Here is a 21,047-nt window from a genome sequence, read left to right as displayed (position 1 = left end):
GACAGTCCTGTAGGAACATGGGTGCATGTGGCTCCCATAAGGCCTGTAGGAACGGGAGCCACATGCACCCATGTTCCTACAGACCTGAAGGGAGCCACATGCACCCATGTTCCTACAGGCCTGACGGGAGCCACATACACCCATGTTCCTACAGGCCTGACGGGAGCCACATGCACCCATGTTCCTACAGGCCTGACGAGAGCCACATGCACCCATGTTCCTTCAGGCCTGACAGGAGCCACATACACCCATGTTCCTTCAGGCCTGATGGGAGCCACATGCACCCATGTTCCTACAGGCCTGACGGGAGCCACATACACCCATGTTCCTTCAGGCCTGATGGGAGCCACATGCACCCATGTTCCTTCAGGCCTGACGGGAGCCACATGCACCCATGTTCCTTCAGGCCTGACGGGAGCCACATGCACCCATGTTCCTTCAGGCCTGACGGGAGCCACATGCAACCATGTTCCTTCAGGCCTGACGGGAGCCACATGCACCCATGTTCCTTCAGGCCTGACAGGAGCCACATGCACCCATGTTCCTTCAGGCCCAACTGGAGCCACATGCACCCATGTTCCTACAGGCCTATCTGGAGCCACATGCACCCATGTTCCTTCAGGCCTGACGGGAGCCACATGCAACCATGTTCCTTCAGGCCTGACGGGAGCCACATACACCCATGTTCCTTCAGGCCTGACAGGAGCCACATGCACCCATGTTCCTTCAGGCCCAACTGGAGCCACATGCACCCATGTTCCCACAGGCCTATCTGGAGCCACATGCACCCATGTTCCTACAGGCCTGACGGGAGCCACATGCACCTATGTTCCTACAGGCCTAAATGGAGCCACATGCACTCATGTACCTACAGGCCTAACTGGAGCCACATGCACCCATGTTCCTACAGGCCTAACTGGAGCCACATGCACCCATGTTCCTACAGGCCTGATGCGAGCCACATGCACCCATATTCCTACAGGCTTGATGGGAGCATGTAAGAACATGGGTGCATGTGGCTCCCGTCAGGCTGTAGGAACATGGGTGCAGGGGGTGCTTGGTGGCCCCACTATTGTCACCGTAGAGTATTTCATATGAGTTACATGTAGCAGAATGTAAACATTGTGTATTTTAACTTACATGTTTTAAACTTAGGTAAATAATTGAGTTGAGTCTGGTAGTAGCTCCTTAAACTAACCTGAGCACTCTCTGCTAATCCTTAGGTAAAGTACGGGGTATAGTTATGTAAGGTCTTTAGTGATCTGGTCCAGCCACAGCTTGGCCAGTGATTGCCTATCCTATTGTTTCTGTAGCATGTGACCAGGTTTTTAGATTTAAACACCACAATATTTCTCTTCTCTGGTCTCTACGTTACAACTCTGCATGATACACAGCACTGCACTGATTGGGGCATAAGAGGCACATAACATATAGAGCAATACTGTTGGATTTGACGTGATGAGCCTGCGTCCCTGAGACGAGGCAAATATTATCCGTATCCATATTGTGGTGGGATCTCCAAATACAAGATATCCTTGTGATGGTTTGGGACCCATGGATATATTGGCTCAGGATAAGCCTCCACCCCAGCTGTGAAACTCCATCCTTGATAACATCACTCACTGGCTTGTCTCATCCTGGTTATTTACAGTTGATATTGATGAAGTAATTCAGATAATAAATGTCGTGAATTAAATGTGAATCTCTTCCTAGAAAGATGTAGAAACATGAATATGACAAAAGAAACTAAAGACGATTTTGTCTGTCAGTCAGTCAATAGTCTACCTCCATTGTAGCTGGCTATGGTGCACCCTATTGTGCTGGCCTATCTTAACGAATGTGTTCTACATAGAATCTGTTGAATGAAATGTCCGATCATTACGTCATATCCTTAACTCAAGTGAGTCCAATTTGCCTTATTTTACACGTGCTTTGACAGCAAGCCATGTCATACTTTAGCTTTCTCCGCGAAGCAAGTTGTGTTCCAGATACCCTGTCATGCTTAACATGTCTTCAAACCACTCGCTCGTGTTGACATGATTTTGCACATGAAAATCTTTAACGGTAACTGCCTCGGGAATTGGCATACACTGGAGAATGTCTCCCTCAAACAGTCAGGAAGTGCATCTTCTCTAGTCTGGGTTGTTCCACATCAGTAGGTCACAGAACATCAGGACATGTCTTGTCACTGATAGCAGCGGACATTCTCTCCTTAGCTTTGTCATCAGTTAACCAGTGTCGGTCTTCAGGCTTGACTCCGACTTGTGACCGGTGACTGTCAGGGTGTGTTCAGATGGGACTTGTGACCGGTGACTGTCAGGGTGTGTTCAGATGGGACTTGTGACCGGTGACTGTCAGGGTGTGTTCAGATGGGACTTGTGACCCGTGACTGTCAGGGTGTGTTCAGATGGGACTTGTGACCGGTGACTGTCAGGGTGTGTTCAGATGGGACTTGTGACCGGTGACTGTCAGGGTGTGTTCAGATGGGACTTGTGACCGGTGACTGTCAGGGTGTGTTCAGATGGGACTTGTGTCCGGTGACTGTCAGGGTGTGCTCAGATGGGACTTGTGCATTGTCAAGAACCTGTACTGTGGTAGCACGTAGCGAGTGGCTGGTATATGTGGTAGATAGACCAACCTTCAGACTGAGAGTTGATATCATGAATCCAATTTGATTATGCCCGAGAGCGATGGCGTTGTAGTACACCCCATTCTCGGCCTCAGTGTTTGGCTGTTGAGAAAGCTTCACACAGTCCTTGTTCAAGGGATGCACATATTTAACGTCCGTTTCACAGGACATCAAGGGTTGTAAACAATCGACAGAGCTTGTATCTTTATTGTATGATCTAGGGTTAAAAAAACAATTCTTAAAACTTGATACAGACGTTTTAAAACTAATAAAACAAGGAATACCGTTTTTCTCGTTGATTCTTCCACTATCATGGTGCTCATCATCTTGGGTGATTTTTTGTGCATTCATCCATACAGATGTAGACACATGTGGCTATCAGCATCCGTGGTGAGAGGTAGATCCTCACCTTCAGTCCTGTGAGGTTTTCTCCCCCCCCCCCCCCCCCCCCCCCTTGTCCCAAAGTGCAGCATGACATCGATGAATACCTGCATGAGAGTCGAAATATTCAGATTTTACTCTATTGGAAATTTCCTTTGCAATTTTTTCACTGTGCCATAAAGTCAATTTATTCATACAAACATATTGATAGAAGACAACCAATAGGAGTGGAAAAACAAAGCTAAAAAACTCAAGTTATTGGGTAAGAAAATGATTTGGAAATTATCAAAGTAATTATTTCCTAAATCCTATTATAGATCTAAATCGTGTTATGAAAGTGTAGGACTGTCGGTGCTAAATACGTAGTCATGGAGTTCCGTTATGTCAGCATCGGCTGGAGGAGGGTAGTGCTTGATCTCGGTTCTTTTGTTCTTTTGCAATTGCTTTGAAAGATTTCGATAATTCCTTGAATCCACTTCCTTAGATTATATCTATATCTTGTCCTGTCTTGAATGTTCAAGGAGTGGTTGAATATGAGGAACTTTCTTGAAATTGCCTTCCTGGGTTCTGGCTTCAAATAGAATTTTGCCAGCATTCTGTCCAATACATTGATTGAAAAGTTTCAAACTGAATGGAGTTTCCATTCTGAGCTAAATACTCCCGAAATACCTTTACCGCTGTTGAAGTAAATAGTTTGGTATTTCTTCGCATCTACATTGTCCAATATAACACCATGTTTCTCGACACACAGATCAGCGAATGTTATGTTTACTCTTGGACGCAGACACCATGTTTACGTTGTTAGGATGCTGGGGTTTGCGAGAAGACATATAAGCCATGATCATACATAGTGAACTCATGCAGAGTTGAACTAGTGTCAGTGACTCTAAATGCCACACCCTTTCCTCTATCTATGGAACTCATACTGGTTCAATGCTTATTCTGTCTGGTAAACCAGGAGGACAGGATTATAATGAATATATTAATAGACATTACAAAATGTGTGTTATCACATATAGAGGGCTTGTATCATCTTCCTGAGACAAGGGAGTAAACTGGCTATAAAAGTCCCTTGCCGAACTAGGCTGGGATTTCCAGGCTCGCTTGTTGCGTCACCGGTGGCTTTTATGAATTATGTCCTTTCAATGTTCCTCCTATTCACCAATCAGATTCCATCTCTCATATCATTTGCATTTACTTCAAACAAAACAGCGGCGCCCAGTCAAAGACGATCTGCTTGATAATCAAGATCTGTATTGTAATAAAACAGGTCTTACTCCGCGAAGTGCATCAAATCACTTGAGCACTTTGATTAAAAACATGAAAGAATTGGCAAAATATCTGTTGACGCCTAGTTAGCGATAACATACTTTGAAATCCTGCAGTCGATGTAATCTGCACCCTGAAATCCATGTTGTTTACGAACTGGATGTGAAGTTGGTTACACGATCTTGATTGGACTATGCTTTGACTCGTTAGTCCAACTAAAATGCAACACCATAATTGCAGCCTAGTTTGGAAAGTGTGGGAACTGGACTATTATAGTCAGTTAACTCCCTTGCCTCAGGAAGATGGGTTTGTATGAACCTTGGTCCTTCTACCAACTTGACCAAGTTTAGTGATTTGCCCCCAAAAACATTGTTTGAGTATAATGTGGGACATTTTAAACAAGGTAATACCATTTAAAGAAAATGGTATATTATTTAAAGATAATGGTATATTGTTTAAATACAATGGTATATTGCTTAAAGACAATGGTATATTGTTTAAAGACAATGGTATATTGTTTAAAGACAATGGTATATTGTATAAAGACAATGGTATATTGTTTAAAGACAATGGTATATTGTTTAAAGACAATGGTATATTGCTTAAAGACAATGGTATATTGTTTAAAGACAATGGTATATTGTTTAAAGACAATGGTATATTGTATAAAGACAATGGTATATTGCTTAAAGACAATGGTATATTGTTTAAAGACAATGGTATTTTGTTTAAAGACAATGGTATATTGTTTAAAGACAATGGTATATTGTTTAAAGACAATGGTATATTGCTGAAAGACAATGGTTTGGCACAAAAATTATAGCATTAAGACGTAACCGATGCGACATGAGGCTGACTGACACTGAGAGATGTACTCTGTCAAGGTAGACTGGAGATAAATCTACTGTCATTGATCTGTGGCAAGGACCACAGCCATTAGGATACTCAAAACAGAGAAGATTAACACGTAATTAACATTACTGTGACTTGGCCTCAGACCCTGATCGACATCTGCCCATTCAGACCCAAGTTTATTGATATTTATGTGCACTCGAGCCATTAAACTTCTATATTTGATTTCCACATGTTATTTATGGAACAAAAACTAGAAAACATGCTCCAGGGACTTAGTTGATGGGTTTTCAAAAATAGGGTACGTGGCCCTTGACGGCAGGAGAATTTGTGTCAGCCACTTCTTCAAAAAAACACAATTCTTGTCTGTAAAGAAAGGAGTTGAACTATTGTATATTCCCCACCAGAAAATCAAACGCTCAGTCCCTAAGTCACAATCATTTTACTAATTAAGCCGGTATACAACAACAGTTTACTACAGACTGTTTGACCCTTCTGGACAACTGAGTCAGAGAGATAGTGGATAATGGGTGTCAGGGCCATATTAACCCTTTGGTGTAACCCATAAGCCCAGCAGCACAGGTACCAGGACTGTATTCAAGTCAGGGATTACATGAGCCCAGCAGCACAGGTACCAGGACTGTATTCAAGTCAGGGATTACATGAGCCCAGCAGCACAGGTACCAGGACTGTATTCAAGTCAGGGATTACATGAGCCCAGCAGCACAGGTACCAGGACTGTATTCAAGTCAGGGATTACTTGAGCCCAGCAGCACAGGTATCAGGAATGTATTCAAGTCAGGGATTACATGAGCCCAGCAGCACAGGTGTCAGGATTGAATTCAAGTCAGGGATTACATGAGCCCAGCAGCACAGGTAACAGGACTGTATTCAAGTCAGGGATTACATGAGCCCAGCAGCACAGGTGTCAGGATTGAATTCAAGTCAGCGATTACATGAGCCCAGCAGCACAGGTACCAGGTCTGTATTCAAGTCAGGGATTACATGACATGTCACACCACATGATAACTTGATATCTACTGCTTGTATAGCCTTCGTTGTGGCAGTGTGTGAGAGAGTGACATCTCACACCACATGATAACTTGATATCTACTGCTTGTATAGCCTTCGTTGTGGCAGTGTGTGAGAGAGTGACATCTCACACCACATAACTTGATATCTACTGCTTGTATAGCCTTCGTTGTGGCAGTGTGTAAGAGAGTGACATCTCACACCACATGATAACTTGATATCTACTGCTTGTATAGCCTGTAGCCTTCGTTGTGGCAGTGTGTGAGAGAGTGACATCTCACACCACATGATAACTTGATATCTACTGCTTGTATAGCCTTTGTTGTGGCAGTGTGTAAGAGAGTGACATCTCACACCACATGATAACTTGATATCTACTGCTTGTATAGCCTGTAGCCTTCGTTGTGGCAGTGTGTAAGAGAGTGACATCTCACACCACATGATAACTTGATATCTACTGCTTGTATAGCCTGTAGCCTTCGTTGTGGCAGTGTGTGAGAGAGTGACATCTCACACCACATGATTACACTTCATAGAGTTTAGCAAATTATCAAACCTGCTTACGCCTGCATTACAAAACATTGATGCCAAGTCAAAATATCTGTAGTTGACACTACACTACTGACAGTTTCAACCCTTGCAGTGTTTGGCACTGGTCCTGTAGCCCTTACAAAACTACCCAATAGTAAAGGTATCATAAGGACTAGTAGAAATTTGCCACTTTTAAGTGTTTTGCTATATGTTATCATTATAAAGACAAGTGGACTAAAACTGTTAGCTGCTACGGCTGTCTTGGTACTGAGAATTTTTTTCAAAGGCAAAGTTTCTTTAATCTTGATGACTTGTGACATTTCCTGGCAACAGAGAAATCAGAAGAACTCACCTGAAAACGTGTAATGTGACTACTGGTGCCATTAGACCTCAATACAAACTCTTTATTTTTCAGGATCAGTTCATTTCTCTCTTGCTTTCCTTCTGATTTCTTGTGCACTTCAGCTGGATGATGAAATACAGTAAATAAAAGAAGAAGAAATGATACCTGGAGTGAAATAACCTGACACCATAATTACGTTCCTTCTGACTCAACGTCGCTGGAGTTTTTGTAGTGAGATCGTGATCAGTAAGAAAACACACAAGGAAAAGAACTCTTATCTAGCCAACAGCTAACACGTTGTACAACTATCATGATATAACATTTATACTAAGTTTTCCTATAATAATTAGATACACATCAAGTGCTTTTTATGAGTTATCATGGTGTAATATGTATACATAATTTCATATAATTATAGTTTAGCAAGTAATACTTATCATCAGGTAAAATGCACATATAAAATATCAATAGTTTCAGTTATACCTTTTTAGATAGATGCTAGCCTAAGGTAACGGGAGCGCATCTCCTAGACATACTATTCAATAAGACAAGAATCATGTCTACATAGTTTAATAGATTTGAAGCTTTTAGATAAATGCTAGCCTAAGGTATCAAGATCCCATCTACCAGACAAAAGATATGTCTACTTAGTCTTTTAGATTGCCTTGAACTATTTTATTTAAGTAAATCTGTCATCACCTATATTAGAATAACATTCAGCAATTACTTCAATTTAGACTCATTAAGGATTAGCCCCCATACAAGCTCGTCTATAGTGATACCATAATCTCTTTCCAAGAACCCAGTAAATATGTCAACAAGATTAGTGCCAACAGGATTAACAGAATTAAGTATTCACCTCTGTCTAGCCATTCATATGGCATAGGGCACAACCCATCGTGTATCAACCAATCATATTCCTTTTTATTGTTCTAATTTTTGTTAAATACATACTGAAGCAAAATGTTAGGCAGAATGGGTTTGTCACTCTAACCAAGCAGATCTCTCTCCCACAGCCCAGAGGGTTGTACCGACTCTCTGTGACACCCTCAGCTATAGTTAAGATATTGCTCATTGTTAATTGTTATGGTAAATAAAATTGTGATTAAATCTCCTGTGACTCCGACTCTTTGCTGACTAATTCCTCCAAGAAAACCAGCACGCCATTTGGAAGGTTTTGTTCAACCGAACAGAACCATGATAATTCCATAATACAAACACAGGAAAATGGTAACTTTGTCACCTGATGCAGTAAATCTTTGTTTATTAGTTGGCTTTATCCCAGGTGAGATTCTGATACATCAATTCACCACACATCCCTACGTTTTGTATGCGTATACAAGATGAGGAAGCTCATTGTTGCACTTTTAATAAAAAAAGGGATAATACTTGCTGAGACATAGACTTTTGAACTTATTACAGAGCTACATATAAGCAGCATATTTGCGTAAATTTCCCACCCAAAATATTCAAAACCCAATTACTTTCAATTAACTTGTGTAGAGAAATGCATGCATAAAATAAAAAACTGAAATGTTTAAAAACAGCTTGGGTAAATACCCAATGAAGCTTTTTCAGCATGCATACAAAGGAGCTATTTCCAAAACAGAATTACGGGCTAATTTACTTTCCGAGTCAAGCCTATATATTTAGAACAGTTATATACATCTAAAACATTATTTCATTCTTTTTAAATCTTAAAATGTTCACTAATTTTGGAAAAAACACAACAGAGTGATGAATAAATGAGTGAAAAAATATTGGTTACTCGATGAAAAATGTAATAACCAAACTGAAATAGAAACCCTAGAGTAAAAACTCAATTGCTCTAAAGGTTATCTGGAGCTCTGCTAATTATCACGCTATGAGTAATTTAAAAACTTTTGGAAGATTTTGTTTTTAAAAAAATCGACTCCTTCCTGAGACAGACAACAGGATGGGAAGACAGACCAACCCGACGCTGTTTCTGATGCTGATACACTAGTTCCTGCTCCAGGCAAAACCAGCTGTTCCAGGTTATTCCGTTTCAAGCAAAACAATCTGTCTGAGTGCCTTTGCAAGACTATTATACTCTATATTAGATATGTTCCTATCTAGATTGTGCCCAAATAAAACCATAAATAGTGTAGCTTCTCTCCCCAAGCTGGCAGTTAATCTGTTGTTATACTTGCCTCAGCAAGGGATGTCATGAATAAAGGATGTTTCTGTCTACCATTGGTATAATACGTCCTAATGACTGCAGCCCTAGTGGAGAGGTACACCACCCATCATTCCGCCTCCCAGGCCTGATGCAGCAGCAGGGGGTGTAGGGCTAGGATGGGTAACTCGGGTTGGGCTACTCGGGTTGGCTGGGTACTGAGGAGGACCCGGGTACCCACAGGACTACCCGGACCCATTGTTAGTCACGTGATATATTGTTAAATGACAAAAATGATCTAGAACTATATGGTTATACAACAAGTCACTAATGTTCACACTTATTTCTGACTATATATATATATATATATGTGCACCCATTCCTTCTGACTTTTATATGTTTGAATAAAAATAAAACTTCAGTCAGCTTCAGTGTATGCATTCAGTGTTTTATATAAAAACTGTATCTAAATACATTTTGTACAGGGCTTAGGTCAAACTATTCCCAATTGGACATTTTGTACCCATCTCTTGAGACCGACAGCATGTACCCGGGTAGGGTCGGGTAATAGAGGGGTGGGTACCCGGGTAGTAAATTTGGACTCGTCCCAACCCTAATGGGTGTATCGATGTGAAACGCAAGGCACAACATCCCACAACACCCCCTGGCCCGAACACACCTTCAATGAAAGGGAAACATAATGTCATCCTTTTATCATAACAAAAAATTTGAACTTCTAGGTTTTAGTGATTTTTTTCATGACAAGAAGAAAGCTGCTATTTGTAACCTTGTAAGGCAATTTACAAAACCTGAAGCACGAGGAGATATGGATGTTCAGACTGTATCTCGCTATGTTGTGGGTAGCAGTGACAAGAATACAAATACAGTTTGTGACTGCCCCTTCCTGTGGACCAGTAGTTCATGTGCCTGCCCGCCCCTGTGGACCGGTAGTTCAAGTTCCTTTTAAATCGTTGTTGATGAAGAAAACATTGTGATACTGTAAACAGGGAATTTTTGGCGACCGTTTTATTATTGCGAGTTTTGCGAACGAGACTCAATCGCAAAAATTAAAAACGTAAAAATAAGTATAAATAACACATACATACTTTATTCATTGCAACACGTCATGAAATGTTGAAATCATCAACCAGAACTACAAGTTACTCAATAAGTTAAAAACACAAATGAATGCAGAATGGTCACACATTACATCACAAATGACAGTGTCAACAGACCAGTTAGTGTCACTGTTACCTCACAGTAATCCTGCCTTCTTCCAATCTCGCTTAATTGCGTCAGTGTCCTTTGCAATTTTGTCCACACATGACATGACACTGAGTTGAGTCAATTATCGTATTTGTTAATTGGTCGCAATCTCTTCCGGTCAACTTTCCGGCCAACTCAGAAAAACTAGCTTCGGAGAGAAGCGGTCTATCGTTTGGTACGCGAGGGGTCATCTCAACACGGCAACTCGCAAAAATATCTCGTCGCAGTATTGTCTTTGGCGTGGTATTCGCAATATTTTAACGGCGCAGAAATAAAGCTGTTTACAGTATTCATAAAAGAACATTTTTCAAACAAAGTCAGCTTGTCTTTTATCATCAGGGTTTCCCCTTGTCTATTTCTAGGTTAAATATCCCTTTGTAGCAACTTCATCTCGAAATATTAAAAAAAAGGGAGAAAATTGTGACTGAAGTTTGTGTGAATGACGTACAGATCTAACTATGAGTTTCTTCAGAGACGTCTTTTTTGCACTGAACATGATCTTGAAAGAATTAAAACTAAATAATTTTCATAGGCTTTTTTATTTGCTGAAAGTTGGGACTGCAAAAATTAGTGGGGACTGGTAATTTTTAGAGTTGCCAGTCCACAAGGACAGGCAGTTTCAAAAGCCAACAGAAACACTGAAATAGAAGTTATCACACGAGTGTGTTTGGGAATGGTAAATATTTGGAATAAACATTGTATAAAGCGAGATTTGGGGTGCAAATTACATAGTGTTTATTCCTCATACAGGATATTTACCATCCCCAAACACACTCGCTTGATAACCTCTTTATCATATGTCTTTCTTCAATTATGTGGTCGAAAAATCTGCTCCCATCTCTCACAAACATTCCCCAAACATGGGGATGTGCGCATTAATATATATTACGTCAGAAGGTAAGTGATGTGTCAGCCGACAACAGCTGGAACCTGTTTCTTATACAGTGGCGTAACTACATATAGGCAAAACAATAATTGCCTACACAAACTGTTTCTACTTGCCTTTCCGTCTGTCCGTGAGAGTAACCTCTTTTTCAAAGGGAAGCTACTCTAACCCTAGTCTATGAGACTTCACGTCTGTCTGCCTGTCCTGTGATAGAGTTATGAAGTGCAATCAGATGTACATACAACGACAAAATGAAACAAGGTAACACTTCGGACATGTGTCGACCAAATCCAACTGGTTTAATTGGGTGAAAAGGTTCCAAGCAGCAGACGCCTACAAGCACAGATATGGAAACTGATCCTGCTAGTCTAATGTCGTCGCTAAATTCACAGCTACACAGATTTCCAGTAGACTATTCATTTGATAATGATTGCAATTATCCCAGTAGTTTCTCCAGATTCCCGATGGTAACTTCTAACTCAATGTTGTTATATATACTGAACAACAATAGTTCTTGTGACACTGAATAAGATTTAATGCAAAGTTATGTTTTTTACCCAATCTGAAACAATTTCGGTTTGCAACAGATAAAAGACTCCTGTAAATGTTCGAATGGTTTTACTTGCCATACTGACTTCAGAAAATGCGTGATTTCATAAAAAATACATGAACATGCCAAAATGTCAATTTACAAATCAATAGCGTGTGTGTGCACCTATGGTTGCAATGCAAGCAACACATCTTTGTCTCATGGAATGGACTAGGCATTGCACAAAGTCCTGTGGGATATCTGTCCATATCTGCTGGAGCATGTTTCGAAGTTCCTTGAGTGTCTGTGGAACACGTGGTTGACGTCGAAGGCGCCGATCCATCTCATCCCACATGTGCTCGATTGGTGAGAGATCAGCGGAGCGAGGCGGCCAGGGGATGACATTCACGTTGTTTTCTAGTGAATGTCGAACAAGTCAAGCAATTTGAGCAAATTATGAGGCCGGGCGTTGTCATGTTGAAAGGTAATGCCTGGGCCATGATGACGCAAAAACGGTAGAACAACAGGGCCGATGATCTCGTCGTGGTAGCGCTGTCCATTGAGATTTCTCTCTACCACTATCAAACGGGTCCTCTGTCTTGCTGTAATCCCACCTCATACCATAACGTTACCCACCCCGAACCGATCTTCTTCCATGAGACAATGATTGACGTAACGTTCACCTCGATGTCGGTACACTCGAATCCGTCCATCGCTGTGGCTGAGATGAAAACGAGACTCGTCAGTGAATAGAACTTGTCCCCACTGCATGGCTGTCCAGCGTAAACGCTGTCTGCACCACTGTAGACGTGCTTGAAGGTGGTTTCCTGTCAAAATGGGACGTCTGGCGGTTCTTCTGGCGACAATCCCTGCACATCTGATGCGACGACGTACGGTTTGTAACAATATTCGTCGAAGGCCTGGGATGCTTCTTGCAGTCACTGTTGCTGGATGGAATTGATTTCGTAGGTGTGTTGTTTTAATATTTGTTACGCGTGCCCTGCCACTCCGAGGATGGTCTCTGACTGCATTCGTCTGCTACCAACGTTGCCATAAACCCCAAATGGTGTTTCTGTGGACGTTAAATTGTCTTGCAACATCACGTTGACTCGATCTTGCATTTCATAATGTTGAATAATTGCGTAATTTTGTTGTTTTTCTGAGTGGTTGTTTGTCAACTTTTGCATGGAATGCATGCTTTTCTGTAGCAGACTTGATTCCATACATGTACTACAATATTGAAAACCAAACTTTACTTGTTTGAAAAATACACTAAAATATTGGTGTCACAGGAACTTTTGTTGTTGAGTATACTTATATACACAATCTTACATTGACAGTGTTGTTATATACATATATACACAATCTTACAGTGTTGTTATATACTTATACACAGTCTTAAAGTGTTGTTATATACTTATACACAGTCTTAAAGTGTTATATACATATATACATATATACACAATTTTACAGTGTTGTTAAATACTTATACACAGCCTTACAATATTGTTATATACATATACACAGCCTAACAGTGTTGTTATATACACATATACACTCTTACAGTGTTGTTAAATACTTATACACAGCCTTACAATATTGTTATATACATATACACAGCCTCACATTGTTGTTATATACTTATACACAGCCTGACATTGTTGTTATATACTTATACACAGCCTTATCGCGTTGTTATATACATATATACACAATCTTACAGTGTTGTTATAAACATATATACACAATCTTACAGCGTTGTTATATACATATATACACAATCTTACAATGTTGTTATATACTTATACACATCCTTACAGTGTTGTTATATACTTACACACAATCTTACAGTGTTGTTATAAACATATATACACCATCTTACAGTGTTTTTATATACTTAGACACAGCCTGACAGTGTTGTTACATACTTATACACATCCTTACAGTGTTGTTATATACTTACATACACAATCTTACAATGTTGTTATATACTTATACACAGCCTGACAGTGTTGTTACATACTTATACAAAGCCTGACAGTGTTGTTACATACTTATACACAGCCTTACAGTATTGTTATATACTTATACACAGCCTGACAGTGTTGTTACATACTTATACAAAGCCTGACAGTGTTGTTACATACTTATACAAAGCCTGACAGTGTTGTTACATACTTATACAAAGCCTGACAGTGTTGTTACATACTTATACACAGCCTGACAGTGTTGTTATATACTTATACACAGCCTTATCGCGTTGTTATATACATATATACACAATCTTACAGTGTTGTTATAAACATATATACACAATCTTACAGCGTTGTTATATACATATATACACACTCTTACAATGTTGTTATATACTTATACACATCCTTACAGTGTTGTTATATACTTACACACAATCTTACAGTGTTGTTATAAACATATATACACCATCTTACAGTGTTTTTATATACTTAGACACAGCCTGACAGTGTTGTTACATACTTATACACATCCTTACAGTGTTGTTATATACTTACATACACAATCTTACAATGTTGTTATATACTTATACACAGCCTGACAGTGTTGTTACATACTTATACAAAGCCTGACAGTGTTGTTACATACTTATACACAGCCTTACAGTATTGTTATATACTTATACACAGCCTGACAGTGTTGTTACATACTTATACAAAGCCTGACAGTGTTGTTACATACTTATACAAAGCCTGACAGTGTTGTTACATACTTATACAAAGCCTGACAGTGTTGTTACATACTTATACACAGCCTGACAGTGTTGTTACATACTTATACACAGCCTGACAGTGTTGTTACATACTTATACAAAGCCTGACAGTGTTGTTACATACTTATACACAGCCTTACAGTGTTGTTATATATACTACTCAAAAGAAGTTAAGGAACACCTGATTCTTTCATATTACTATGGTTAATATCTCAGATTATGACATATTAACTGTAGTAATATGAAAGAATTGTTTGTTCCTTAACTTCTTTTGAGTAGTATACATATATACACAATCTTACAGTGTTGTTATATACATATATACACAATCTTACAATGTTGTTATATACTTATACACAATCTTACAGTGTTGTTATATACATATATACTCTTACAGTGTTGTTACATACTTATACACAGCCTGACAGTGTTGTTATATACTTATACACAGCCTTACAGTGTTGTTATATACTTATATACACAATCTTACAATGCTGTTATATACTTATACACAGCCAGACAGTGTTGTTACATACTTATACAAAGCCTGACCGTGTTGTTACATACTTATACACAGCCTGACAGTGTTGTTAAATACTTATTCACAGCCTGACAGTGTTGTTATATACATATATACACAATCGTACAGTGTTGTTATATACATATATACACAATCTTACAGTGTTGTTATATACTTATACACAATCTTACAGTGTTGTTATATACATATATACTCTTATAGTGTTTTTATATACTTATACACAGCCTGACAGTGTTGTTATATACTTATACACAGCCTGACAGTGTTGTTCAATACTTATACACAGCCTCACAGTGTTGTTATATACTTATATATACACAATCTTACAGTGTTGTTATATACATATATACACAATCTTACAGTGTTGTTATATACATATATACACAATCGTACAGTGTTGTTATATACATATATACACAATCGTACAGTGTTGTTATATACATATATACACAATCTTACAATGGTGTTATATACTTATACACAATCTTACAGTGTTGTTATATACATATACACAATCTTACAGTGTTGTTGTATACTTATACACAGCCTGACATTGTTGTTATATACTTATACACAGCCTGACATTGTTGTTATATACTTATACACAGCCTGACATTGTTGTTACATACTTATACACAGCCTGACATTGTTGTTATATACTTATACACAGCCTTACAGTGTTGTTATATAGTTATATACACAATCTCACAGTGTTGTTATATACATATATACACAATCTTACATTGTTGTTATTTACATATATACACAATCTTACAGTGTTGTTATATACTTATACACAGCCTTACAATGTTGTTATATACATATACACAGCCTTACAGTGTTGTTATATACTTATACACAGCCTGACATTGTTGTTATATACTTATACACAGCCTTACAGTGTTGTTATATACATATATACACAATCTCACAGTGTTGTTATATACATATATACACAATCTTACATTGTTGTTATTTACATATATACACAATCTTACAGTGTTGTTATATACTTATACACAGCCTTACAACGTTGTTATATACATATATACAGCCTTACAGTGTTGTTATATACTTATACACAGCCTTACAATGTTGTTATATACATATATACAGCCTTACAGTGTTGTTATATACATATATACACAATCTTACAGTGTTGTTATATACTTATACACATCCTTACAATGTTGTTATATACATATATACAGCCTTACAGTGTTGTTATATACATATATACACAATCTTACAGTGTTGTTATATACATACATACACAATCTTACAGTGTTGTTATAAACTTATATCCAGCCTTACAGTGACAGTAGCTGCGTAACCTTGTAACTTTCCTCCACCAGGCTGACTGAGCCTACGAGGAGTGAGTGAGTGAGTGTGTGAGTTGGGCTTAACGCCACTTTTAACAGTATTCCAGTTATATCACGGCTTGTCAGCTTAATGTGGGAGGAAAGCCTGGAGTGTCGAACCGGGATTTGAGCCCACAATCATAGGGACACAACTCTGCACAGTGAATCGCAGCGCCTTAGGCGACTGGGCCACCCTGGCCCCCTGAGCCTCCGAAGATCTGTCCAAATTGTATGTTTGTTTGTTTCTTTGAAGCTTTAATGCCACACTCAGTCATATTCCAGCTATATGACAGCAGTCTGTAAATAATTTAGTCTTGACCAGACAATCCAATGATTGAAATCATGAGCATAGATCCACGCAATTGAAATACAATGACATGCATCAACCAAGTCAGCGAGCCAGACCACCCGACCCTGATAGTCGCCTTTTACAACAAACATAGTTGCTTTTTACTGCAAGAATGGTTTCTATCACGGATCTTATGGGTATCCAAGTTGTATGATCAGAGCCAGTTCACAAGGGTGTCTCTATTGCTTCGTATGTTGTTGTTTTCGTTCAACGCCACACTCAGCAATATTCCAGCTGTATATGATGATCGTCTGATAATAACTTGAGTCTGGACCAGACAATCCAATGATTGATGCTATCAGCAAAGTCACACATTGGGTACAATGATGCTGTTAACCATGTCAACGAGCCTGATCCCCCGATTCCCTCAGGACCAATTATAATCCAGAATCCCCACAGGGTCAAAGTGGTGAGATCACAGAGCAAATGCATGGCTCCATCCATACATCCTTTATAAGTGAGTTCTGTGTAAAGTGAGCTGGAAGCGGCTTCACAAGCGAGGCTCCACTTCATGACATGCCACGATTGTGTGTTCTGGAGGGAGCTTAGATGTTGCTAGGTCTTACCGTATTTTCTTGAGTATAGAGCACACTTTTTTCCCAAAAGACACAGCTGTGTAGAAGGGGGTGCGCATTCTCATGACCCGTTCATTTGGCGGACTTCGCTGAAGGGGTATGGTGTAATTTTTTTCTCCGTATAATATTAAAATTTCTTTTTTTTCCAAAATATTGAACCCGCTAGAGGGGGGTTCTCATTATACACGGGTGCGCACTATACTCAAGAAAATACGGTAATGCATAGCCAGATCCAGAGGGGGGTGTCCGCGCCCCCACCCCTTTGAAAGCCAAATGTAGTATATTGCAGGTAGTAAAATTATATGAGTGAGGATTTTGATATTTTGGACCTGTCACTTTTCAAAATGCCGGATCTGTCCTTGTAATGAACTTGTCTTCATCGATCACAGAGATGTCTCGACTGAATAATTAGATGCACCCAATCCTGGAACTCTTTCATCACTGTCAAGGTAAATCTTTATCATTTGACAATCAGGGACCATGTTGAAATTAAAAACAACTGATATGAGTGAACATGCTGAAAATAAGTTTTAGAAATTCTGGCACCATGCTGACAGGAGGTAAGAAGAATGGACTTGTCACAATTAAACCTGGGCCTCATTGAGAGTAAAAACTACCCAGAGGGCTCCTCAACATGCTGGTTTGGGAAGGTAGTCTGCACAGTGGTGGTCTGCACAGCAGAACAGTAGTAGTCAGCATAGTGGTGGTCTGCACAGTAGAACAGTAGTGGTCTGCACAATAGAACAGTAGTGGTCAGCACAGTGGTGGTCTGCACAGTGATGGTCTGCACAGCAGAACAGTAGTGGTCAGAACAGTGGTGGTCTGCACAGTAGAACAGTAGTGGTCTGCACAGCAGAACAGTAGTGGTCAGCACAGTGGTGGTCTGCACAGTAGAACAGTAGTGGTCTGCACAGAAGTGGTCAGCACAGTGGTGGTCTGCACAGTGGTGGTCTGCACAGCAGAACAGTAGTGGTCTGCAAAGTGGTGGTCTGCACAGTAGAACAGTAGTGGTCTGCACAGTAGAACAGTAGTGGTTTGCACAGTGGTGGTGGTCTGCACAGTAGAACAGTAGTGGTCTGCACAGCAGAACATTAGTGGTCTGCACAGTGGTGGTCTGCACAGTAGAACAGTAGTGGTCTGCACAGTAGTCGTCAGCACAGTGGTGGTCTGCACATTAGTGGCCTGCACAGTGGTGGTCTGCACATTAGTGGTGGTCTGGACAGTGGTGGTCTGAACAGTGGTGGTCTGCACATTAGTGGCCTGCACAGTGGTGGTCTGCACATTAGTGGTGGTCTGGACAGTAGTGGTCTGCACAGTGGTGGTCTGCACCGTCGTGGTCTGCACAGTGGTGGTCTGCACAGTAGTGGTCTGCACAGAAGTGGTCTGCACAGTAGTGGTCTGCACAGTGGTGGTCTGCACAGTGGTGATCTGCACAGTGGTGGTCTGCACAGTGGTGGTCTGCACATTGGTGGTCTGCACAGTGGTGGTCTGCACAGTGGTGGTCTGCACCGTCGTGGTCTGCACAGTGGTGGTCTGCACAGTAGTGGTCTGCACAGAAGTGGTCTGAACAGTAGTGGTCTGCACAGTAGTGGTCTGCACAGTGGTGGTCTGCACAGTGGTGATCTGCACAGTGGTGGTCTGCACAGTGGTGGTCTGCACATTAGTGGTCTGCACATTAGTGGTCTGCACAGTGGTGGTTTGCACAGGGGTGGTCTGCACAGTGGTGGTCTGCACAGTGGTGGTCAATAGGTGAGATATAACAGGGTTTAACGTATATTCCACTTACATAATATTTATGTGACGCAAATGCACATGCATGTATGGCTGCATGTGTATGTAACTGTTTTATAGTGCCAGCCCACTGAGATACCATGCTGCAGTTTTTCAGGGATACCCCAGTCACATACAGTATACTGACTCCGAGGCTGCCAGTCTTTGTTTTATCTCCTTAATATCCTGAGCACCTGGCAGGGTATCAATAAGTACCATTTTAATGGCTTTTGATATGACAAGGTTGTGGATCAAACCACAGACCTTTGGCTCTCCTGGCAAACACTCTATCCACTGTACTAGCGGATTGCTGGACAATAAGCATGGTCTACACACTCAGTGCTCAAACAGACAATTGAAACAAAGGCTTCTTCCAGGCGAGTCCTGTATCAAGACTTGGCAAACCTACGGCTCCCATTCTCTCAAAAACAAGGCATTGTCAAAAACAGTTATGGATCATATCCACAGGAACTGAAATAAAAAGAAGAGAGGCATTTGAAATTTTATTGCTGACAGAATAACTTCTTCATGATATCTCTCATCTCCGGATTCCCCTGAACTATACAACAAAGCTATGAGAATTAATAAATCATAAGCCATCCCTGAAGATGATGCTTCCTGTTTCAGATGTTGGGTGATGCTGACAATGATTAAGGGACAGAATATTTATGATTGAACTGTACATGAGAGCCCTGGTTTTATTGCATCATTCATCATAATGGCGGCTCCCATCCTCCAGCGCTGGTGTTCTCCCTGCTACATTACCCAGTCACAGATCCTGGTAACACACTCATAATTATCTTCAATAAAGACACAACAAATTAAGAATAACTCTTTCTCTATATTGGTTTCATAAGTGAGTGAGAGGTTTTTCATTTTAAGTTTCTCTTTAAATAATTGAAGGGCAGTGAGGGTGTCTCCAAGTAAAGCCCTCTGGTGTACCCCACTGTGATATTGCTGGAATATTGCTGAAAGAGGTGCAAATCCCAAGAATTTATTGCATCCTGAAGGAAAAGGACTCTGACAGGTCATCACAAATGTCAAACATGGTACATTCAGCAAGACAAATCACAAATCTCAAACATGGTACATTCAGCAAGACAGATCACACATGTGAAACATTGTACATTCAGCAAGACAGATCATAGATTTAAAACATGGTACATTCAGCAAGACAGATCATAGATGTCAAACATGGTACATTCAGCAAGACAGATCACAAATGTCAAACATTGTACACTCAGCAAGACCGATCACACATGTCAAACATGGTACATTCAGCAAGACAGATCACAAATGTCAAACATTGTACACTCAGCAAGACAGATCACAGATGTCAAACATTGTACATTCAGCAAGACAGATCACACATGTGAAACATTGTACATTCAGCAAGACAGATCATAGATTTAAAACATGGTACATTCAGCAAGACAGATCATAGATGTCAAACATGGTACATTCAGCAAGACAGATCACAAATGTCAAACATTGTACACTCAGCAAGACCGATCACACATGTCAAACATGGTACATTCAGCAAGACAGATCACAAATGTCAAACATTGTACACTCAGCAAGACAGATCACAGATGTCAAACATTGTACATTCAGCAAGACAGATCATAGATGTCAAACATGGTACATTCAGCAAGACAGATCATAGATTTAAAACATAGTACATTCAGCAAGACAGATCACATATGTCAAACATTGTACATTCAGCAAGACAGATCATAGATGTCAAACATGGTACATTCAGCAAGACAGATCATAGATGTCAAACATTGTACATTCAGCAAGACATATCATAGATTTAAAACATGGTATATGTCGCAAGACGGATCACA

General features: G+C 40.2%; 1 protein-coding gene across 1 annotated transcript; it reads right to left on the bottom strand.

The window, feature by feature from the left end:
* Nucleotides 1-292: 292 nt before the first annotated feature.
* LOC139474081 (integumentary mucin A.1-like) lies at nt 293-19,615 on the bottom strand. The gene is made up of 4 exons (XM_071256945.1): nt 19,607-19,615; nt 18,586-19,155; nt 2,639-2,731; nt 293-556 (listed from the first exon to the last, which is right to left on the bottom strand). Exons 1-4 carry the CDS (start codon nt 19,613-19,615, stop codon nt 293-295), a joined length of 936 nt encoding a protein of 311 aa, XP_071113046.1.
* Nucleotides 19,616-21,047: the final 1,432 nt, after the last annotated feature.

The sequence above is a fragment of the Haliotis cracherodii genome, unplaced genomic scaffold, assembly GCF_022045235.1.
Source record: "Haliotis cracherodii isolate W230 unplaced genomic scaffold, xgHalCrac1.p SCAF_3, whole genome shotgun sequence".
In the NCBI taxonomy this organism is placed as follows: domain Eukaryota; kingdom Metazoa; phylum Mollusca; class Gastropoda; order Lepetellida; family Haliotidae; genus Haliotis; species Haliotis cracherodii.
Note: the sequence above shows the minus strand (reverse complement) of the source record. Positions and strands in the feature narration are given on the sequence as shown.

What these genes read in the sequence shown, in the direction of transcription:
- LOC139474081 (XM_071256945.1), bottom strand. An exon ending in CTAATGTGCAGACCACCACT is followed by an intron (nt 2,732 to 18,585) that starts GTGCTGACGACT and finishes CTTTCTCAACAG; the next exon opens with CCAAACACTGAGGCCGAGAA. An exon ending in TATCAACTCTCAGTCTGAAG is followed by an intron (nt 557 to 2,638) that starts GTTGGTCTATCT and finishes ATGTGGCTCCAG; the next exon opens with TTGGGCCTGAAGGAACATGG.